Source organism: Antedon bifida, chromosome 6 (genome assembly GCF_963402885.1).
Source record: "Antedon bifida chromosome 6, ecAntBifi1.1, whole genome shotgun sequence".
In the NCBI taxonomy this organism is placed as follows: domain Eukaryota; kingdom Metazoa; phylum Echinodermata; class Crinoidea; order Comatulida; family Antedonidae; genus Antedon; species Antedon bifida.
In genome coordinates, this window is record NC_136231.1 from 6664432 (window position 1) to 6689676 (window position 25245).

The 25245-nt window shown below is 32.9% G+C and overlaps 2 protein-coding genes across 3 annotated transcripts in view; both read right to left on the reverse strand.

Moving 5' to 3' along the window:
• Positions 1-780: 780 nt before the first annotated feature.
• Positions 781-24994, reverse strand: LOC144844131 (uncharacterized). 2 transcript variants are annotated; one of them, XM_078700873.1, is made up of 7 exons: positions 24914-24994; positions 12214-12273; positions 10015-10154; positions 5350-5481; positions 4984-5045; positions 4500-4647; positions 781-4271 (listed from the first exon to the last, which is right to left on the reverse strand). In XM_078700873.1, the coding sequence occupies exons 2-7, from the start codon at positions 12214-12216 to the stop codon at positions 1364-1366; spliced, it is 3393 nt and encodes a 1130-aa protein (XP_078556999.1). In that variant the 5' UTR covers positions 12217-12273; positions 24914-24994; the 3' UTR covers positions 781-1363. The 2 variants fall into 2 exon arrangements, with proteins under 2 accessions (XP_078556999.1, XP_078556998.1); XM_078700872.1 differs by lacking the exon at positions 24914-24994 and adding an exon at positions 18085-18204.
• The window catches only part of LOC144844141 (coiled-coil domain-containing protein 24-like), a 66631-nt gene continuing 45705 nt past the window's right edge, over positions 4320-25245 (reverse strand). Inside the window, exon 10 of the transcript XR_013612392.1 lies at positions 4320-4329. The gene's annotated coding sequence lies outside the window, so the exon portion shown is untranslated. The remainder of the gene's footprint in view (positions 4330-25245) is intronic.

Sequence of the window (25245 nt, forward strand, 5' to 3'; positions counted from 1 at the left end):
AAGTATTAGTTGGGTAAAAGGAGTGAGTTTTCTATTAATTAATAGGCGACTTCGTCCAGGTTTCGCTGCATGCTCTAGCTCTACTATATAGCGTCATTAGTAACGTACGGTATCTACTTTTATCTCGCACCAAATATCAAAATTGCACTCATGTTTGCACTAATTATTACTCATTGCATTTGTTTTCCCAATGTTATCTAATTAATATATAATAATGACATTTCATAATGACTGTTGAATTTTATGTTGTAATATTACAAACGATAACGTGTTTGGTCGAAATGGTATATCACGTGACTAGCCATCCAAGAGGATCCAAAACGTTATATTACCCTAGGAAATTATTTCTGTTATAGTGAACAGTCCCTGACGTCACACCGGATTGTCATCAATGGAGTCAATCTCTTACGAAATGTGAAGTAAGTCTCTTTTACAAAATTATCAATGAAAAGAATAATTATCAGTGTACAGAATTCGTTGTGAATCCATCCGTAGATATAATAAATACGATCATCACACCTAATAATGCATGTTGTTGCTGTTGTATGTACTCCACAAACTTTACTAAAAGTTTAACCTTTTTTTAATGATTACTAATAAAAAGGCTTAAGGCCCATTTATACTCGGATGATAACGATCTACGATAACTAGATAAACATGCATTTTTCTTACATAAAACAAAGAAATTAGAAAGACCTATCAGAACCATTAATGAAAATAATAGTATTTCCAAATCAAATCAAATTACGTCATAATTAGTAAGAGCAACATCATGACGATACAACGATTTTATTGTTCTTGTTATTGATCATGTCGTCATTTGAATTTAAAAAACATTTTTTTTATCAAAGGACAGCATAAATGGTTATTGGTTATGGTTATCAAATTTATTTTGTTTTATGTAAAATAAAAGAAGAATAATTTTCTATTTATCGTAGATCATTATCGTCTTAGTATGTAGCAGCCTTTAAATATAAAAATAATAAATGTAAAATTAAATAATATGTTGTATTGTAACTTCTGATTTACAAAATAGGAAATATACAATAGCATAGATAACAATATTACGAAGGCATACATACTTTTGAGTTACACATATAATTTATGTTTAGTGGGTCAACCACTTATTTCCATACGGAAGATGATTACAAATAAAAATTATAGAAAATATTTTAGACATATCGTATTTACAAAGGTATATTCTAACATTTATAAAAGGATTAGGACGCACATATATTCTTAATTTAATCTACTGAAGCGTTTATGACTCATAGCAAGAAAACACCATTCCCTATTATGATTATTGGTTATTTGAAAACAAAATCATATATGTTATTAATTATTTTATTAATACAAAATGAGATTAGTCGAAACTGTGGTAGGAGTCTGATGTGGAGCGATCTCGGCCAGCCTCGCGCCCTCTATCATCAGACCGTCGTGATGTAGAACCTAAAGATGACTGCTTGCTGTAGCGTGCTTCTCTATTTGCAGAAAATCGTAATGGTGATCTATCACGCCTGTCATCATAAGGCTTCTGGGCAGCAAATACATCCAAGGCACTTTGTGTTCGATTTGAAACTCTCTTTCCGGAACTCCGACTTGACATTGAAATGCTATTTTCAGACGAAATCCTTTTACTATGAAATTGATGTCTCTGTTCATTTGTTCGGTAATTGTAATCTGTTCGAGTATGACCATTTTGATCGTCGTCCATAGTACATTCGGTACTATGTCTTCGTTCTAACAAAGGGGATTGGCTTTCGTCTTTAAGGCGTGTCAACGATGAGGCACTGTGTGGTCGTTCTCTTTGACTAGGAACATCCAAGAACGACATACCTCGGGATGGTTCTCTCACCAATTCGTACTCTTTACTTCCACCACCACCACCCCTACTTTCTCTGTATGTTAGTCTGTGCTCTTCGAATGATCTACTTCGCTTTTTATCAGATGGATAAATTACTGGTGGTGTATCGTCTTCAGCAAGTTCTATTGTAAGCGTTGGTGAGCAGGAAAACTTACGAAAATGTGTTGTGGAGGCGGGAGAATCTACGGTAAGAGAGCGTGACTGAGACGAAAGTCTTGGTGAGTGACGCGGTGAATGCCGGGATACTAATGGTTTTTGCTTCTTTGGCTCGTCATCATCCGGTGCAAGGAGGACAGGTATAGATAATATTCTTGATTTTTCACCATATAAGTTTCGTTTTATCTCCCCTCTTCCTCTTCCAACTCCACTGTAAAACACGTCATCTGCTTGAGAAGAAGGAATAATAGTCCCACACGGTTTAATGTGTGATGGTTCAGTAACTAATTGTTTGTTTCTATTAGTATCACAAATATCAGTTCTGGGAAGTTGAGGAGATCGTTTACCAACAGGGGTAAACGCGCTACTTCGGTTGCCCTCAACGGCATCATCAATATTCAAACGTTTATCTCTCTTGACTTCCCCTTCCAACCTAATGTGCTCGCTTGACCTCCATTCTGGAATTGTATCCCATGCCACTGGATCTTGTGGAACTTTGGAAGTAGCCTCTTCGGGTGGTGGAGGAGGATCATCCTCTCCTAATATTCGTTTCCGTTCCTCACGTAAGAATTCTTCCTCAATACTATCTTGTTGTAGTACAAATTTACGTGATGACATACGACTTCTACTGGAGGACATGCTAGATCCTGATTTTCTCGTCCAGAAATCTACATTATAATCTTCGCTAGCTGCCCTTGTGTCTGTGGAATCTGGGACTTCGAGAATTTTTCTCGGCGTATCGAGCAGAGAGTCACTGTGTTGTTTTCTGCTTATTCTAAGTCGTCTGTTTCGTCGCGATTTGTATGTTGATGGCGTATCAAACATTGAATCCTGGCGGAGGAACTCTTTAAATATCTTGTCAGTCTTTTCGTCAATACTATAGTCGCGTTTGAAGTAGTACTGAAAACGGTCGTCCCTATGACTCCTAAATAATCTACCAAGCCTTCCAAATTTTCTTCGAACTGATGACGTTTCACTTTGTGAATCCGAACCTAGGTTGACAGATGCGTCACTAGCCGAATCAAAGTATGTAGATGCAGACTGCGAATCAATCTCGCTCTCATCTTCCGGAAAGCTGAAACTATCGTCAATGGCTTCACCTTTTCCGGAAGTAAATTGTCGACGTTTTTTTGAAGCAGTACGAGAATCACCGCGTTTACGCGCAAAAGACTCAGCATCGTCTTCAATTTCTGTCGATGTGTCTTTTACTAAGGAAGGATATTCTCGAATGGGACTTGACTCACTAGACAGACTTGGTACATAACTTTCGATACTTGTACTCTCCTTATCACTCATTGCATAAAGATAGCGTTTTTGTTCTGACATACATTTTTGTTGCTGTTCAATCGAAACATATCCGCTATCTCCTTGCATTTGGCGAAGGTTTCGACCTCCTTCTTTTCCGGAACTGTCACCGGACTGTCCTTTGCTGCGATCAGAAGTATCCGACTCCTCGGTACTAATACTACTGAACGCCAAATCAAAACTGTCGTCTTTCGTACGGGCATGTAATTTGTGCTTTTGCTGCACCAATAGTCTGTCCTTACTGTCATCCATGGAATGATATCGTCGTTTAATTGTATTAACATCATAATCCTGTTTTTGAGTCATATTGTCTGGCTGAATAGCTGTAATCACTGTATCTGGTTCGGAACTGTTTGAGGTAGATTCCTCCAGCTCAAACGTGGCACGAAGTTTCCAGAGTTCTCGATAATCATGCTGCTTATCTGCACGAGAAGTTTGATCCTCAACCTCTATTTCAGGAAGTTGAACTTCTCGAGCGAATCCTTTGTATTTGGAATCAATATAGTACTCGGCGGATAAAGGACGAACGTTCTGTAACATTGGTTTTGCTTTAGGAGAGGGCGGAGGTCGTGAATTAGAAACCCATGGAGCCTGAAATAAAGGTGAAATTTCATCATCGTCGTCATAAACGTCTCTATTATTGTAAGGTTCAGAACTCTCAATTTCATCAACGTATGTTTTTGAGTGTCCTTCTATATCTTTATGAAATTGAACAGATACTTCACTCAAGTGTGGACTCTCACACGGAGAAGGAGTTCTAGTAATTGCTTGCTGCACCTTTAGTGATGGCCTTGGTTTACTCTCCGGGCTCATGCGTTTTTCATTCCATTCTTTTAGGTCTTTTAATCTAGAAAGTTGTTCAATGTCTAAGGATCTTGTTTGGTTGACGTGTTGATCGTTAAAGTTTGGACTTCCATTGTGATTATCACTATCATCGTCAGTATATCTAAAGAAAACAGTTTTGTGATTGTAAATTAATGTAAATTAGTAAGAAACGTGTTTAACTTTTTATATATTTATGTTTAACAAAAAAATATCAGACTGTTCAAACAGGGCCTATATTATGATAATCAACAAGTAACTTACGGCTTCTTATATGTTATTTGCTAGACATGAAACTGCTCATGTATCGAATGAAAACGTAGCTATTTTGTGTAAAATTACATGCTTTTACCTTCTTGAATAGTTTGGTGTTTTCCTTAATTTTCCTTGAGGTCTATGGGAGTTGTTTTTCTTTTGGGTACTTGGAGAGTCTTCTACGCATATAATGTTACCATTGCTTGTTTGAGCTCTTTCTGGTATTTCTGTCATCTGACATTCGTCTGAAGATAAAATAAAAATGAAATTGTAAGCCTTATTTTTGTTTTTTTATCTTTGTTATCTCTACCATCAATTCATTAGACCGTTGAAATGGCATGGCTGCCCATCCCGTTGGGCCCTTTATTTATTCAAGTTGATTGGTTTAAAGTTTACTTAGGAAAAATAGGTGTGTTGTTAAATAATGGATGTTTTGTATTTAAATTGAATGGAGATGATATTTCATTTGTTGAACCTTGATAGAATTAGAACGTTCAGCCTTTGATAGTACTTGTAAATGTCTTTAACTTGATTCTCTGACGCAAACATGATAATAATGTATAAAGTAAGCTTGCACTTACCCAATAATGGTTCCATTTTTATTCCATTTGAACGATGCAATGGTGGATGTTCATCTTCACCACTTTTAAACAAAGTCAAAAATTATTGTTATTCAATGTGTTAAAGTTACAGTTTTGTCCATGTTAAATGTACTATGCAAACGATCAGTGCCGTAACTCATAGGCCTAAGGCCCCTGGCTTAGGAACCCCAAGTGGCTCTCCAACGCTGAAGGCCTCATGTGTTTAGCCTTTTCGACATATTTTAATGCATAAACACTGCTCAGTGAGCGCTCATAGCCGTTACGCCACTGTAAACGATTATGGAGAGTGACGGCAATGTTTTATGACCCGTAAAACCAACCAAAAAATACTGCATAAAAGCCTACCTCTCATAATGCTCGGATTCGGCTTTTAGTGGAATCTGACTTTCTTCTCGTATAGGGGTAAAATGATGTTTATCACCAGCTGCTAGTTCTACGTTTATCCCATCTGGAAGATTATAAGGAGAACGTTGACGCCTGTAATGAAAAAAAACCAATAACTTAGTTTAAACGTTACTGTCGTTGCCATGAAAATTTATCTGCCGTATTTAACGAATTGGTTGACAATAGTGCTTTATGGCGACATTGCACAAAATAACAGTAAATGCAAACGTTGAACTTCCTCACAATCTTTACCTTAACTGATGGAGCGCCATCATCAAGCAATTCAAATCAAGAGGTTCCATGATAATAACAAAACACAGTATTGTAAGGCAATTAATTTGAATTCTGTACGAACAGAGTCCATTAAAAGCACGGATTAATCCAAATTCTAGTCGTAGCCTACGAACAACACATCACTTAACTTGACGAATTATAACGTATACGAAAGGTACACACCAATGGCGATCGTTAAAGGAACATGGTAAATTACATAGTCATTGATTGCCTCAAAATATGAATTCAGACAATCAATTAATTATAGATCTTTGCTTCGTAGACCGCCTCGAGACGATGTCAAAGACAAACATACAATCTCCAATGAGCTATGCTAACATGTTTTAGTAGTTATACCCGTGTCTCGGTCGACGCATCGATCATCTACTAATCGCGTTTTCATTGATTCTGAATATGAAACGCGTTACCCGTATCACTAACGCCTACGCCATTATACTTATGGTAAATGTCAGATATTGGGTTCATTTTACCCACGCTTCCTGAGTTGTAAAGTTGCTTTATTCCTACATTCAAAGATGCACATTCCTAGATGCACGTTCGCAGATGCACATTCAAAGATTCTCAAAATAGCCTATTATTGTAAACACGGGTTTACTGTTCGTCAAATACCTAAATGTTCTATTATGAATGTCATAATATTAAAGTTATTAAAGTTTCTAAATTTTAGAAATTTTAACATTTATAGCAAGTTAGCATTTGTGAACACAACAACATCAAAGACATCGGCGTACATACAACCGGCCATAGTATTTAATATTCATGTTATTGTTTGCACTATTGATGTCTATTCAACTTCTTCTTCCATTTTATTGGCAAAATGCTTGGAAATATACGGTTGTACGAAAACATCTATTCTTTTCAAATTATATCATGAATTTAATAGCTATATATATGGAGAATTTTGTACTGTATAAAAGATGAAATGAAATATATAAATCGATATATTGGCGAATCCACAAAACTCGAGTTACAACATGGGCTAAAATATTAAGAGCCATTGTCTGTAAAAATCAAAGATTTGGTGGCAGATGTAAAAAAATGGATTTCTCTCAAATTTTTACCATGAATAGACATTTCAATAAAAAGCATATCTACAACATTCATTTTAATTTTTAGCCTCCGTTGCCATGACAACAATCAATTATCCAAATTTTGATGTTTTTGCCATTTTTTACAGATTTTCTATAGTGAAAAAGTACAAACTTGTATACTTATTTTAACCAAAAATACTTACAGTATACAGTTTTTGTTTATAGCAGTGTAATCAACATGTATTAAGTTCCATTTAAGGTAGAAAAAAAATAAATTACAAAATGGAGTTTGGTTGATACCATTATTTTAAAAAGGGGTGTTTTTAAAAAATATTTTTTTTATAAAAGTATACCTCATAAACGTACCTATAACTTCCAAAGTGGTGTTTTTAAATCAATGAGGTTTTTTAATTTGATAGTCAATAGGTTTGTCAACAATAATCACGAAAAAAACACTGGGGTAAATTTCGTACATAGGTTTTGTGTTGCCAGGAAAATACGAAAAATACAAAAAATATAACAAAATATCAACAAACAAAACACATGAAACACAATTTAAATATGGCTAATCCAATAATAAAATGTATATGTGGCTTGTCATAATGCTACTAGAGTCATACGAATAGTTTAGATAAAATAGGAGAATGTGTTGCCAGGTATATTTCAATTAATTGCCAGAAAAACAGTATTTTGCATTGAAATATTTAGTTGATGGAAAATAATGTTAAACTTGGAAATAATTGCGTCAATGGTTTTTATAAAATTTTAAATCTATTTTGTGTAAAGAGATACAGAAAGACCTCCCAAAAAATCTGACCTTGTAAATAGGTCATTTGAGGTCAAAAGGGGTCAGAATGCAAAACAGGACAGGTCCCCACTTAACTACAACTATTAATGTTTGATCAAAATTTACAAGATAGTTCATAACAATTCTCAACAATTTTCATATTTTACCTAGAGTGTTACCTTAGCAACCATTTCTATGTGTAACTAAGGAAAGTAATTTAAAAAAAAAAAAAATGGCGTTTTTATAAATACAAAGAATTGATTGCATTTGTAATTTTTCTCAATTTTACTTCTACTGCATTCCATTAATGACAAACTTGACCTTGTAAATTCATTCATTTTGAGGTCAACATTTTACCATAGTAACTGTTTCTATGCGAAAATTTCAAAAAAATAAGGGGTTTTCATAAATACAAAACATTTTTTCTACATAGTTTTACATTTCTACTTTTTGCCAAATTTACTTTAAATACTGAATCCTAATAATCTCAGAAAGAAAGTCTTGACGAATCTGAATAAAGGTAAAAAAATGACCTTTAGTGTTATCTTAAACTTGTTTACGTAACTAATGATATATAAAAAAAAAATTAAATATGGAGTTTTCATGAAAAAAAAAAAATTTTACATATTGAGGTCAAATGACATCAACATATACCTATAGTGTATTGTAGCAACTGTTTCTATACGTAACTAAGTACAATATTTTTAATATGGGGTTTCATGACTACAAACAATTGATTACATAGCTTTACTACTTTTTCCCAAATTTACTTATCTACTGAATCCCAGAAAATGTCTGACCTTGTGAAAGGGTCATTTGTCGGGTCAGTTATGTCAAAATGTATTATTTATGTTATCTTAAAACCTGTTTCTATGCATAACTAAGGATAATTGTAACCCCGTAAGTGGCCACCCTCGGGACCTGGAAAAGTGGCCGCTTATAATTGTAGGCCTATTATTATTTATAATCAGGTGGTTTAGTATTTTTTAGCATTTTCAGACAAATTTTAAAAACTTTTATCATATGAAAAATGGTCGGTAAAAATCTGTGTAGTTTTCTCATCTCTTCACAGTAATGTTTTTAAAACCTCTTCAAAATAAAGCTAATATATAAAGAAATACAATAAACATGCACCTCTAATTCATAGGTCCATGCAATAAGTATCACATTTTTCGATTGGCCGCTTACAAAAAATCTCATTTTTAGTATAAAAAGGTGCCCGCAGCTGCTTGTAACGGTAAGCACCAAATGCACTAATTAGATAGGAAGAACAAACAGGCTTTTCAAAGTGCGTCCGTTAAGGGAGGTGGCCGCTGTAAATAAAATATGGGGTTTTCATGAATAAAAATAATCACAGAAGAAAGTGCTTACGAATATGACCTTGTGAAACGGTAATTTGAAAATGCAAATAAGGAGGAGGAGTTTGAATCCGTCTATTCATTGGGGGGCGATAGTAGCGGCAGTGTGGGTGGTGCTTGGATGCATGCATTTGACACTCTATAGTGGATGATCGACCAAAGTGTTGCAGTTTATCTTTTTGTGGTTATAGTCGGGGGGGGGGGGGGGGGTGGTAGTCGAAAGTGGTGGTGGATGGGCATGTGGGATCTGCTTAGGTTAGCAAATAAAAGAAGTAAACAAATGAAAGAGGAGCTTCAAAATAAGAGAGGAGTAATCTGACGATTTATGATCTGATAATTTATTCAAATTTCCAGAGGATATAACCTATAAAATGACATTAAAACTGGGAATTACAGAATCTATAATTAAAAATTTATTTTTTTTTCTCACAACACAACTAGAACTATATAAAACATTAAGAATTTTTCCGACCAATGAGTTTCAAATCAAATAATCAAAGAAAATAAAATGTTTTTACTAATGTACCATGTTTTTTTATAAAAATGCCTATGTTTCTCGCAACACTGCTTGTAGATTTTAAATTTACCCCAGTATTTTATTTTAGAAATCAATTATTAAACATTAGAACTACCTATTTGTAATAAATCAGCTAAAAAAATACACCACTTTGGGCGTTATGGTGAAGTAAAGTTTAGTTGCATTGAACAATTTTAAAAAAGTGAAAAACACCCCTTTTTAAATAAATGGTATCTCCCAAAGTATGAAATAAAAAAAAAATAAAAAAATTTGAAACAGGTACACAATGCATTTTTATTATGCATACACTAATTATTTTTTATAATTAAATGAACAAAACAAAAATATCGTTCATCAAAGTAGTACCAATATCCATTTTTAAAAACCTTAAAAAAGGACAAAATTTGTCAAAAACACAAATTTGGCCGTTGCCATGGAAATATACGTGTGAAATAAAAAATACTTCATATTTGATTTCTCTCAACACATATATAGCCATGTGCAAAATTTGAAAGAAATCCATTTTTTTGAGTCTGCCACTCTTTTTGATATTTCTTTGATTCTTACAGACAATGGCTCTTAAATAGCATGCCCTCTATCGCTCTGTGCATTTCGCTCAGTGTTTCTGACTGAACTTACCGCCATAGACAGAATTTTCTATTTTTTCCAACACAGTATTTGCAGCAAAATATAAGTATGATGACCAGTACGAGTCCTACAATGACACCGCAGACTAGAATGACTAGTGGAAGGAGTGGCCGCTCTTTCTTCTCATCTACCTACAAATATGAATGAATATACACACAATTAACTTTATATATATGTATTTCAAGAAGAAAGAATATTTCTCAAAATAAACTATAAAAATGCAATGGGGTGATCAACCGTACGTCCTTCCATTTGAGTATTAAAGTTAATGCCTTCTACCCACTTCAATTTCAACCTCACACCCACATTAAGGAACTTTCTTAAACCAAACAGCACCCACTCACACTTCGAAGCCTAGGCATTTTCTGCATATTCAAAAACAAATTTATGAATTAAATTATTTTTATTTGTTTCTAAATGCTTATCCAATTATGATTTAAACTATTACATAAGCATTCAAAACTGCAGTGCATTGATATGATGTTTTGATCATTTACCAATCGTTATTCATCCCTTAAAGATGTATTGTCCCCCAAAAACATGAAAAATGAAGATTAATTAAATCAGACTATGAATATGTTATTTTGTAGTTTTAATAAAGTTAATCACTTCCATAGAAAAAAAAACGAAAAAAAAAACCAATGTTTTCACTTATAAAATGACAAAATAAATGGTTAAATTCAACCAAAAATCCATTGGCTGGCAGCCAATTTGACCATTGTTTGCTTTAAATTACATTTTGTCAGGTAAATACATTTTTTTTCGATCCAATTTTTGGTCAAAGTGGATAACTATTATCTTACATTAAAATGGAATATTCAACAAAATTTGTGTAAGAATTATTTTTTCAGGGGGACAATATATCTTTAATCTATTCGTGCGTATAATGTCAATGAAATTATGTATTACGTTCAAACTGAAGAGTATTTGTTTTTATCTCTGCAACTTCTTTTGGTTACCATGTATGTTATGTTTAATGTTAATTGTTGTTATGTTTACTACCGGTATTAAACATGTAATGAATTTCCGTAATGACCAATGCAGCATTCTGAATTTAATTTACACTCGTTGGTGATGATAGGGTGATGATATTTAACCGTAGACGGATTTTTGTGCATAAAAACGTCAAAGAGCACCCAATACAATTACGTATTGAGATAGAACTACAGAGGCAGAGGCATTATTTACGCGTACGGTCATCATCACATAGGCTAATGTATTCATTAGAATACAGGCCTATGGATACATTAGGTTATTATGACCTAATTCACACACACATTTCTAGTTTATATAAGACATACGACATTATCTTCTCCATATTATATCGTGGTACACAAATACATTATTACAGAAGCCTACGGTATGCAATACATTTTATTAGTGAATGTGTTGTCTATTATCATTTACATGTATTTCGTATTTTACAGAAATGTTAATATATATCTATTATTATAATATGGTGCACCGTTGGCTTATTGTATATTTATATATATATATATATACTGTATAACGGCTCAGTCTCCCTCAATTTGCGTAGGAGGAGTGTGTAGGCGTACACGTGGTTAGTTAAACGAATTTCTTGGTATTTATCATTTCTAACACAAAATGTTGAATTTATTAGGCGGTGGCAATCACGAACTAAATACTATAGTTATGATTCTCAATTGTATGTTGTAATAGGTAAAATAGAATCTTACTTACATGTCACTAGTGTGAACACTAATATTATTAGGCCTATCAGTATTGAGGATTGGAAGATGTTGAAGCATATAGCCTTATTAGTATTATTGGTAATGATTATGATGATGATGATTATTGAATGTGGGGGCTGAGACAACGATGATGATTTAATCAAAATTGTCTCTATTTTATTAAGATGATAAAGAATTATGATATTATGACCGTGATGTATACAGTAAATATTTTACCTTATAGGGTATCATGACGTACGATATTACTAGTGATGACGATACAGTTACCGTTCTGAAGAAAGTGATCATTTACTATGATGATAATGTTAATGTATTGTTAACAATTATAATAATACTGCAAAATTATCTTTGAAGCGAGCACTCTTTCTTTGTTCTGAAGCTAACAACCCTGCCTCTGATTGTCGTTGTAATTACCTCCATGTTGTAATTAGGAAGGATTAAAGAACTATATATGATAATAATACGGTATCAACATTACCATGTTTTACACAGTGAATCCGCATCTAATGGATAAACCAGGGACGGTGGCTTTACGGATCTGTAAGAAAAAAAATATATAGATTCGATAAACGTCTAGTATAATACAAACCAAAAAACTCGAAATCGAAAACCTAGACTCCAGCAAAATTGTTTCGAGGATTCGAGAGTAAGGATGCACGTCCCTATGACCCCACAATGCATTATTCATGATGTCACTTGTTTATAGGTTCTAGGTCGTCTCAAATGGAAATCTCCATACTTCAGTAAGTCATTATGCACGTGTAAAGACTAAATGTCACGCCAAACAATAATGTTATTAGTACAATAATTACTCTTCAAAACAGTCAATAATTTAGATTTAAAAAACCGTAATTATTAACATTAGTGATAACGCACCCGATTCAGCTGTCACTAGATAGATTCTGACTGACTATCGCATGTCATCTAGAATAGCTGTACTGTATATTAAATACGTAATAGCACATATATAAGTAAATAATGTTAGAACTGCTTCATTGAATGTGAATTTAGACTTAAATCACTCAATCTCCACATTATGGCAATATTCCTCCAGTACCGTGTATCACATCAGTAGGCCTATGACATCAGTATCATAAGGTTGGTTAAGAGTAAGATAGGGTCTAATGATACAGAGCTTCATATGTGATGCTGTACCACTCATTTTTCCTATGATACTTGACAAATACAAACAGTAAACAGTGGTTTAAAAGACGCATTGTCCCCCAAAAACATGAAAAATTAAGATTAATTAAATCAGACTTTGAATAGGTTATTTTGTAGTTTCAATCAAGTTAATCACTTCCGTAGAAAAAATATATAATATTTTTACTTATAAAATAACATCAACCAAAAATCCATTGGCTGGCAGCCAATTTGACCATGTTGTGCTTTAAATTACATATTTCTTCAAGTAAATAAATTTTGTTTAGATCCAATTTTAGTGAATAACTATTATGTGACATTAAAATGGTATATTCAATAAAAAAAATGTTCAAAAGTATTTTTTAGAGAGACAATACATCTTCAATTGAAACTATTGTTAATTTTTTCAATTCATATAATATATAAATATTACAAAATTAAACAAATAGGGAAAACAACTAGAGAAACCATGCGAAAAGAATATAAATATTCTGCTATAATAAACATGCTTTGAACAATCATTCCTTTCGGTGAATTTTCTCCTGTATCAAAACATGATTATCTGTCAAGTCATGGTTGATGGTTCAAAGATTACTCGAATAAGTGCAAGTCTTAGTTTTATACCAGAACACGTAGGCCAAATATCCCGGATGGTGATTAAACAATAAAATATGACCGATAACACACCATAAAAATACAGCAATAAATATATATAATATTAATAATATACAATATACGGGTAAAACAAACGTATACATAAGAGATATTAAGAAGCAACGTTATTAGTTTTAATCTATATGGATGCGAATCGGAATTGGACTATTACAACGAAAGTCATGAACATGATTTCTTGAAAAGCGTTGAGAAGTAGTCATGTTATAAGAAATGAAGATATTGAAATTTAGATGTAGCTTTCCGAGAAATGTAGTGTTACTTTGTTGACTCGGTTTGTTGAATAAAATACATAGTATTATAAAACCAGTGTGGATAATACATTGTTTGTCATGTTTACATGGTAACTAATGAATCAATTATACAACTGACAAATAATGCAGAGGAAGTAATTTTTATCAACTTTATTTCAGAAATCAAATAAATTTGTTTCTGATAAGTCTTCTACAAAGCATTTAAAAATAACTAATTTAATACTTTATTTTTTATTTTCTGTTAAGATCTTGAAATAAATGTTCTAAATTATCTAATTTTAAACCTTTTAAATGTACACATCTTTTTCAGTTGTATTAGTAATGTGAGTTTTGAAAGACCTCTATAATTACCTTTAATTTACAGGTTTGGTTGCAAAAGTCAATTAACCAAATGATGGAACTAAAACTTCAAGACCCAAGACATGGCCAAACTTTAAACCATTTTGATTTTTCAATACGTCATGAGGAAATTTCCCGAATGATCGGAATTAAAACGGTACTTGGCCTACTAGCGTTGCTGCTCCCAAAAGTTATTCATTCATAGAAGCACTGATGAAGAAAGTCTATCCGGTTATTTTATAATGGTTGAAATAATTTTAGGAGGTATTATCAAAATAAAATATGGTTTTCCAAATGTTTATTTTATTCTGATGTGAAGAAACGTTTGCTAGTTGGGGGTAACCTCAAGGTTGGAACAAATTCATAAAATTAAAAGTAAATTCTGCATAAATTGTTATTAAATATTATATTATGATCTTGCTGTTATCATTACACTACTGTATGAATAAATTATACCATTTTTACTAGGACTTACTATGACTAATGTATACAGAGGTTAGTATATAATTAGACATCTTCAGTGTTTATTACAACAAAGCCTGTTTGCACGCGTCGTCCTAGTTTGCATATCCCAGTTTCTACGTATTGTCTCGTAAACATAAACATAACACTCGATTCATCCTAATTAATATAACCAAACTGCATATTGTTTTCTAAGTTTAGATTGGTGTCGGATCAAGGCAATAGACGTATGAGATGTCAAAACTTTGCAACAAAAACAACAGTTTTTAGTCGAGCGTGCAAACGCGACTCTACGGCTCACTATGTCGGTTGGTCAGCTGGTTGGTCGGTCGGTTGGTTGGTCGGTCGGTAAACACTAACTCAAATTTGAGCACGCGACTGCAGCCATGTACATGGCCTTGTTATAAAAAGAACAACTTAATAACGTGAATATAAGATTATTACGTTTTATTTTCTATTGATGAAGAAAGAAGACTTAATCCTGATTATTTGTCATACTTTGTTTTCATTTAAATAAATTATTAAATAAAATATAATTAAATAATTCATATAATACAAGCACATTGTTACATTCGAAAGATGAAGGTCGTCGTCAATACCTAACTATTTTAATATGTACTAAATCTATTAAAATAATCAATATAGCAAATCACAAGTATTGCCACCTCCAGTTTCGACTTTAAACTTATAAACATTATCCGGGATATTATTATTATTATTTCCGGGATACTTCATTGATTTTCCTAACCATGACCAAGACAGTAATAAATGTTTACTATACTATAATTGCAATCATGAAAAAAGGGACAAAGTTGTATCAGTTAAAATAATTCTTAGATAATACAGACATTGGCGTGTGTGGGGTTTTCTGTGTAATAGATGACTAAAAGGATATCAGTATCAGCGTATGTGTGGGTTTTGTACAATTGAAGCAACTCACATTCAGTGTGCTCTACAACGCGCGTGGGTTTTAACGCACGTACGTACAAACACGCCACAAATAGGTGACAACATTCATCTTCGAATACATGCCACGATTGTTCTCAATACCAAATAACAACAAACTAAAATTAAACTCTGTCTACACTATCAAACTAGCTTTACTAAAAAAAGTACGGTGTGCCCAAATATGGTAGTGATATACCATCATCGTGTCCATATATAGCCACATAACATTATTTTGTCACATAAAGTTTATGTAGACAGAGCTTCAGATAATGTACACATCTATTTTTGTGTCCAAGCGCGGCTCTAAATAAAATCAAAGAGGATACACTAATACCACACACCTAGTAAGTAACTAAAATGTAGGCGTGGATTGGCTCATATTATTATCTTTTATGTAGGCATTACATTTTGGGATTAACTCTATTTCCTTCTAATAAACAATTCTACAGACCAGGGTATTATGCTCATGACTTCGTATTCCTACCACGAAAAACAGAGAACACATCTCATAATCGCTACGTTTGGTGCTTTCTTCATGGCGGACCATTTTCCACAAAGTTTCACCGATAAGATCATCACCCACGTGAAATGTTCAAATCCAAGGTCTTCAGATTCTCCCACATTTTGCAAACTGATTGCGAATTTAATTTCAAAATGTACGTGATTGTTGGCGTGCCCTTGGGCAATCATGAATACATCGATCAAGATGAGATCGTAGTTGTGACGTCATCAGCCTTATTCAAACGAATTCATAACTCGAGGAAATTGATCATCTTTAATATGAACTGAATATTTTGGTTAGATATGTATTTTCATATGTACTAATCATAATATTGTAAAATAATAAATAATATAAGCTCGTTTGTTTACTTAATTTATGTTATTGTCGTTACAAGCTTTAATATAATATCATAAAGATTTTATTAAGTATCCAATAATAATAATATTCATAGATCTTATAATATAGAGGCCTTTAGTATTATCTATACATACAATGTTAACGCGGTAATGTAAACAACATGGAGTTTATTACTACTATACTACCACGCCTATGTTTGTAATAACAGGTTGTCATATTAACGAAAACATGATAAGGATAATTATTACTAATTAATTCCTTTTTTTTAAATGTATTTGTTATGTTCCATACCTGTCAGCCAATTAGACAAGATACTGGTAAAGGTATAGTATTACAGTACAATATACCATTCACCAATACATTATAATTCATAATAGAGTTAACACTGTAGCCTAACATTTAAAGATACTTAATAATGACAAAAGAAATGTATTATTATGACAATTAAGTACTAATTTATCAACTCAAAAAAGTAGTAGAAATAAATCTGTCCGACGAGATCGAGTTTGTTGAGGAAAATAAATTAAAACAAATAAATAAATAATTAAATAAATACATAATTCGTACATGGCATACTGTAACTATGGTAATATTTACATAGCAATAGAAGCTATGTAAGTAACATAATACAAATACATGGGTTCTATAATGTTCAATTTCTTGTATTTTGGAAATAATTATATCTATATATAAATACAAAAAGAAACCAAATAAATACTATACAATGATGATATGATATCAGAAATACAGTCACTGCATAGTTTATATATGTAGAAATAAACACTAAAGCTTTGAATAAGAGAATAACAAGAATGATTAAGAACTGAAAAAAAAATCATTCACATTTGTGTGTGGAGTACTAGACACATTGACATTCAGGAAGAATGAAATAAAAAGATTAGAACATTTTGGAAAGAAAGAAACATTGAAAGGATAAAATCAAATCAGGTGGAAGGATACAGATGAACATTCGAATACGTGAAGAGAGAAACGAATAAACAAAACAATAATAAATATGAGACAAATAGAAGTGGCAAGGCCATGTAAATTAATAGAAGATGGTGATGAAGCGATTAGATAGAATGGAAGGAAAGAAGTATGGAGAGATAAGTGGAGAAATAAATTGCTATGAATCTACAAAGAGAGCAACAGAAGAAGTATTATGTATATAATACATTAATATAATTATAATACAGTTAAATTATTACCTACAAACCTATTTTAAATTTAAATGAGAAGCAAAGTCTACACATAGAGGGCCTTCGCGCTCGAGCATAATGTAAAGCGTTTACGGACAACAGCAGGAAAAAATAATTTCTATTTTGCGCCAAATACGGTTCTGAATATCCTAAGGACCATTCGTATCTATCAATTTGTATATTCAGTAACTTGTTATGAATATTCATTAATTAATAATCATTGATGACGTATTGACGCATTGAAGTTATGAGTCGGGTATGATTTGAATTACACTCTGTAATATTGATTACTTTATTAACGCCATAGATCATTCAAAATACAAACTACATTTATAGACTAGTTGCCTTTCATAGATCAGGCGAGCAGTCTCGGAATCGATACGACAAGTCAGCGATAATAGCATTACTGAGAGGAAATTACCAGCGATGTGTGAACACTGTATCGTCTATATTTAATTCATTCACTCACTTACCTGATTAGGGAATAAAATTCTACGTCAATACTATCCTAGACATCGTATAATTCAGCGACTAAAATCCATGATATCCCATGATGGGTAAGAGTGAAGCAACTAAGGCACGGCTTCTCGGATAGGCGATAGCAAGAGAATGAGTAGAAATATGCAGATTGCAATTAAATACTGTGCTTTATTAACATTTTCTTCACGGGTGCATTCGAGCGTAACATGTTCTAAACAACACTGCTACTGCTCTCAAAAAGGAATCATCGGTACATACGTCATGCTTACGTTTGTAGGTTACCATGGTTGTATAACGACAACCTTCAATCATTATCAGTATTAGGAATCGGTTTTTTACTCAATGTACTGTCTTAGAAAAAAAACGTAGAGGATGAATTCAAAGCTATTTCAATAAAACCGTTTGGATTGTAATTGGGAAGACAGCCAGGTGGTGCAGACGAGTATTTATCTAAGCCTAAATACAATACTACAATAAATATTATGTATGGCTCATGATTTTTAACTTTTTAATGTTTATTATTATTATCATCGAATTTGAGGTCTTTACTAACAAAACTAATACAAACCTTTCATTTTTCATAGTGAAATCAATTATATTATAGTATTATTAAAAAAATAACATGAATGATAAGAAGCAAAGATGTTACGTTTAATATAAGATCCTTTCAGAAAGTAGACCCGATCTATACTATAATACTATCATTGTTTCAACATTGTCTGTATCTTGTTGCGTTGTTCTTTTTATTATAATGTGTTTAGGCATTTTTAAATAAATTTGAATACTGTATCCTCCTGTATTATTTGTCTATAGGTTCATGATACATAAAAGTCTTATTTCAAAAATTAATGTTGATGAAATTGAGGAAATAAAAATGTATTGGGACATTTGCTTAGTAATAAGGAAGAAAGGAAATGTAACTATTTTATAGAACTGAATTGATTGCCAAAGAACTCGAACTGAATGTTGAAGAAATGTTCAGAGTTATTGTTGATCGGACCATTGAAAAGCGAAGGGAAAATTGAAAGGAAAACACAATAATAGAAAGGAATAAATTGAATTGAATTATGTTATGTTTTACTGATTATTCCTATCTATGTGTTAAATAACAGGTAAAATACGTTTGGTTCTTTCACAATGAATAAACAAAATATGAAGATATCTATTTTGTAAAAACAGGTGAACATTAAAAATAAAATAATGAAGTGCTTTTTGTTATTAATAAAGAAAAAGAAAATTTCCATTTCCGTGATGATATATTTGCTACCAGTCAAAACCTTAGAGTAATAATCATCGTAGGCGTATCTCAAAGAACATAAACCCACGCTCTCAGTGGGCAACACAAAACAATATAATGCAATAAGACAGATGCTTTTTGTCTGATTAAGGAGAGTCATGAGTTCTTTCTTCTTCTGATTTTCATCTCCTGCTCTGCAATTAACCTACTCTGGTGCTTACTATTAATAGCGCTCTAACAGACTTATCATTCGGAAACTACATTAGAACAACAGTATTCTTGCACACAACACAACTAATAGGCCTATATTATTGTATTAGTATTGAAGAAAAACATCAATGCTTCTAGACTGAACAATCAAATTAGTTTCTAATTTCAAAATTATACGCCCCATTATAAACGTGTATGGTCACGTGGATTGTCATGAATCTGTAGATTTTGCACTCTGAAGCACTGTCTACACTATCAAACTTTATGTGACAAAAAATGTGATGTGCCCATATATGGACACGATAACGACATATTACTACTCATATTACTACCTTATTTGGTCATATCACACTTTTTTGTCAAACTAGTTTGATAGCGTAGACAGAGCTTAAGGATTGTGCCGGGACGATTTCTACACCAGTTCGAGGAAGGGTTGCTATGTTTGTTAGAATAATTCATATTTATTTTGCTTTTGTCATATTTTGGTCGATTTTCAATAACATTTAGAAGCGTAGTAGCCACTGAAACAACTTTAATGAACACCAAGTCGGTTAAATTCGACACACATTTTACAATGTTTATGCCTCGGCACCCCTCTCCATACTTCAAAATAGGACAGTGTAGTATTCACAAGTAAGAATGGCACTGAGGTGCATGCAACTCCTCACCCTGTAGATATTTTGGTTTAGGCGGTTCGCCTTCAAAGTGATGGCGTTGAATATGTTATTAATATCACTGAGTGTAGGCTTAGTTACGAACGATAAAGACACATCTAGAACATATCGATCATGTATGTGTTAATACTACATATGACGTAATCGCAGAACATGTAGCATATATTATTGTTTAATGATATAAGAAATGAAAAGGTCATTAATAATTATTTTGTTTTCTTTTTATTATTATTAAAATATAAAATTGTAAACTATTGTGGAATTGACAGTCACAAAACAAGTTGCCAAAAACAAGATCAAAACAAAATCACATAAAATGGAGAATCGGTAGTTAATCCGCTTTTAGAAAGTAGAAACACTAGTAAGGTACTTTAGAATTGTGTTTCATCAGCTATTAGTCTAGTACCTACACATTACAATTTAAGGCTTTGCATGAATTCGGTGTCGTATCACGTAGACCTTTTCTTTGATCTATGGTCGAATAATCGAATTAAGATTATGTTTCCTATTTATAAACTCTTAATTATACTTAACTCTGTATTTTATAATTTGTATTGTTCTTTTTATTGTCATTTGTGGTGGCATTTGAATTTTGCTAATTTATTGCGAGTAGGCCTAAATCATTTGTGTTTGTTTTCATCATAACTAGCGTCATCGTAAAGATCGTCATATCAATCTTCGACGAAAGTTAGTAAAATAAGATTATTTCACGAGCAAGCCGAACGAACACGAACAGTACACGAATATGCTTGAATAATGAGAATTTGATCGTTCGCTAGCAAGCCGAACGAACACGAACAGTATACGAATATGCTTGAATAATGAGAATTCGATCGTTCACGTTCTTGATTTTTATGAGCCACACATTTTTTATGACGTTATTTACAATTGGTGACAAAAATCTTAAAGGAATCAGTCTAACGCTTAAGATTTAATTGTTTTTAAAGTTCAAATTATTTTGGTTGAACAACTGCTAAATTACAATCGTCGTTGCGTTTAAGACCAGTCGATATTGTTTAGTCATGGGCAAAATTGTTTTACACAATGATGTGAAAGTGGCCAGTGCATGACGTATAAGAACCCGAATTGAATACATAACCTGATGAATACAGTGTTTTCATGATTGACATGGTCTTTGCAAGATTTAATGTGATTTATTCGATGCTGTAACGCGTTACCATTTGACGCAACGCAAAGACGTAATCTCGCCGTAACTGATTTTATGTGATTTATGCGATGCTATAACGCGTTACCATTTGACGCAACGCAAGGACGTAGTTTCACCGTAACTGATTTGACCCTTTTCACCCTTTTCTCGGCACTACATCGGATTTCTCCAGAAATGAAAACTATTGCCGTATGTGGAGACACAGCACAGAGAACCTGATAATAACAACTCGATGATTATCTGAACTGCAGTTTGTGGTTGTCAGCTCACTTGCGTTGCGCATACGTCGTTTGCGTTGCGTCCAAGTGATAACTAATCTCGCTGTTTTATTTGCATCGAGAAAAGCTGTTGTAGCCACTCGCTGCTGTTTCATTTTAAGTAGAAACATCCCGTATAAACCTATAACTACTGAAAATGCTAGGTGAATTTATTCACGCGAATCGAAAAGTGTTAACTAATGCGCATATTTATATTTTCATCTACTTTTTATGACGTGAAAAATGCGCAACAAATCAGAACTCGGGATTTAGGTACATTCATTTTGGCTAATAAATGTGAACTTGTACTGAATTAACTAACGTTGGTGTGTTTTAATTCAATTTGCCTATGTTGTAAAAACAGAACCATATACCATAATATACACATAACACGGACTCCAAAGTTTATAATCGTTTAGGCCTACATAATCAATTATTATACTTACGAATATATTTCCTCACAAATAACAATAATCTTAATTAAATTTAATTTTCGTCACAAAAATATCAAAGAAACAATTGTGACTCTTACTACGCAAGTAAATAAGACCGTACAAACGAAATTTATTGAAAGTTCATTCTTCAGTATTATTAAGAAATCGACGAGTGACTCATTGTATTGCGTGCCTACAACCGTAGTTCTCATTAAACATGTCCTGTTATAATATCGGACTTCATATTTACGTAAGTTGCAATAGTATGTGGTTAATTAGAGTCGTATTCAGACGAATATTATCTTCTGAAATGTCAATATTTAACGAACAATACAATGTCGCATTGGGTTAAAGTCTCGTTTGATGTTGTCGATTGTAATATTCTGTAAGGTCTAGCAATTTAATTTCCAGATATTGAACTTGCTATTCAGGATCAAAATAAGGAATTTAGTAAAACTGTTTAAAATAAATAAGTCGATAACTAATAACGTATTTGGCATATAATCATGTATGTGGTATTATTATGGAAACAACCGATGTTGATTGTATTTTTAATAAAAATTATAAAAAAAAACATATCCCATACAAGCCTAACGACAATAAAAAGCCTGACCATATCGTGTCTGCAAACCTGGTGTTTTATTTTATAATGAGAAATTATTATAGAGGGTTAGCTTTAAGTTAATATTTAGGTATATTATATATCGATATTTATTCTAGACATGATACCACATATAGTACGAGAATCTGCTGAACTGGTTTTAAGACAGCCACTTCGTGTAAAAGTGCGCAATCAATTCCATCATGCGTCTAAGCCATTTTACTGTTATTGCGAACCGTGTATTATAATATCGATTTAAAGATTTAGATTACACATCATACTGTGAACGTACGCTAATACCAGAGTGATCTCCAATAGATCACCATTATTGTTTGAATCACTAGGCATTAGCCTACATGAGTCTTGAAAATTGTTGTTAAAATATTAGTAACACAGTACGTAGCCTGTTAGGTCGACGCAAAAATTGTATCCGTGTTAAAACTCAACAATTATTGCCGAAACTCGACAAATCTACGGGCTTTCGTATATTGTTTGATTTCATTTAATCAAACTAATTAATCATGCATTTTTCAGGTCATGTTTTTGTCATGAATGATCTTTAACAATAAATGATCAATTGAAATGTTCTTACGTCACGATCGCGCGTATCGACATCATTATGCGCTAAGGTAATAACCAATAATAGCCACCTACACCAGGGGAACCTAATATCCATTAGGCATTGGATGATTAATTATTTAATGGCTAGTCAATTAACAGGTTCAGGTATGATACATGCTTACCGTTTCTTTTCGTCGACAAAGTATTGAAACATAGGCCTACTATACATTTACATTTATTAGTAATATTTTATGGTTTTTTAATCTTTATTGATAAACTATTTGCAAGATATATAAATTAGATTTCCTGTACGTTGTTCACATACCAGTTACGTCATGTCAATTCATTTTGTGCATGCGGGGATTTCAGAACGTGCTTAGTCTCACTCGATTCATCGGCACGGTTTTAGCGAATTCTAGGTTCAGACCCAGGATGCGTACGTCGTCGCCCTATTAATTCGGTTATGTCGTCAATTCAATTAATTACGTAACTCACACATATATAAATGTTTGCTCGAGCCTATATAATAATCTAGATTTAGACCTATATAATAACCAATTCTCTCGATAGACTCATTCATTTCAATTGAAAAATGTAATAGGCTAAATTAACTTGACCGAAATATTCATGACATTTTTTTATGCAAATTTGGAATAATTGGAGTAAACAATCAGTTAACTGGTTTATATCATACAAACACATACATATTATAATAACATAAACATAATAATAATATAAAAATTGCAACATACATATACAAATTGTAAAGTCCTTATAAACAATAGTACTGATTGTAATAGGATGTAATGTCGTCTTTGATCGTTGGCAATAAATTACCTTAATTGGCAGTCGCCTTAATGCCTGGTCCCCATTAGAGACGCAACGCAAGGGCCGTAAGCGCAACAGCAGTGAGTAGACCAATCACAAACTCATATATAATTCGAACTGTCGCTTGTCATTGGCCAACTCACTTCGTCTACGTACTTGATTTGCGGCTCTAGTGTTAACCACGCTTAAAAATCGGTGCCAGGATCCAGCCGACGGAGGGGCAACATGCCCAACGTGGTGTCAACCTATCTGAGGCTCCTCTCCCTAGATAAGCAACACCTTTGAGAAAGAGCATGCCACATCTCATCACCGGATTATATAATAATAAAGGTGCATGATATGCTAGACGAATGTATGTTTATGTATGACACACTATAGAAGATTACATATGCTTATCTATATGACACAGCGATGATAATGTTATAGACAAATCTATGTTTATGTATATGAGGCTGTGAGGAGGCCAGGATAATACAGATCAGAAGCTGATTCCATGTTTGCAATGTCTCCTCTTTAGAGCGTTTCTACCTAACAGCGTACGATTTTGATCATTTGCATATTATCATTTTCCGTCGATTTATATATTATACATGGACATATTATAGTCCGTGATTATGTCATGATGAGTATCCATTTATGTTACAATATCACCCGCAATTCTAGAATCTAAGACCTACATCTAGAGAAACCGATGACGTCATAACTTAGGTAAGAAAAGATTCAGGTCTCTGTTTGCTTAGGGTGTGATATCTAGAAATTGCTTGTTAACCGTGAATGACTGAAAGACTATTCCAGTACACTGATCATGTCAAATATTTGATTTATAGTCATGTTAAAATTAATTAAACTTACCTAGGCCCTCGCACGTTGCAGTTCGGTGAACGTGGTCGTCCAATGGATGATAACAGCCTTATAGTCACGCTGCATGAGAAGTGCGCCTAAAAAAACGGTATACAAAAATGCACACTTAGCGTGTATTCATTTTAAAATAATTGAGCATTATGATAAAAGATCTTCTGCTACACGAACACAAATCAGTAACATCATATTCCTATCCGAGTTTCCACCTTCTACACTGATGAAATGGTTCAGTTATTAAATAATCCCACGCTCTGTTCTAATAATCATAATGCGTTGAATATTATATTGCGTCGTAGTCTTCGTATACTGCGCTCTATGTTGTT

What these genes read in the sequence shown, in the direction of transcription:
- LOC144844131 (XM_078700873.1), bottom strand. An exon ending in GAATCCGAGCATTATGAGAG is followed by an intron (nt 5,046 to 5,349) that starts GTAGGCTTTTAT and finishes TTTGTTTAAAAG; the next exon opens with TGGTGAAGATGAACATCCAC. An exon ending in AAAAATGGAACCATTATTGG is followed by an intron (nt 4,648 to 4,983) that starts GTAAGTGCAAGC and finishes TTTTATCTTCAG; the next exon opens with ACGAATGTCAGATGACAGAA.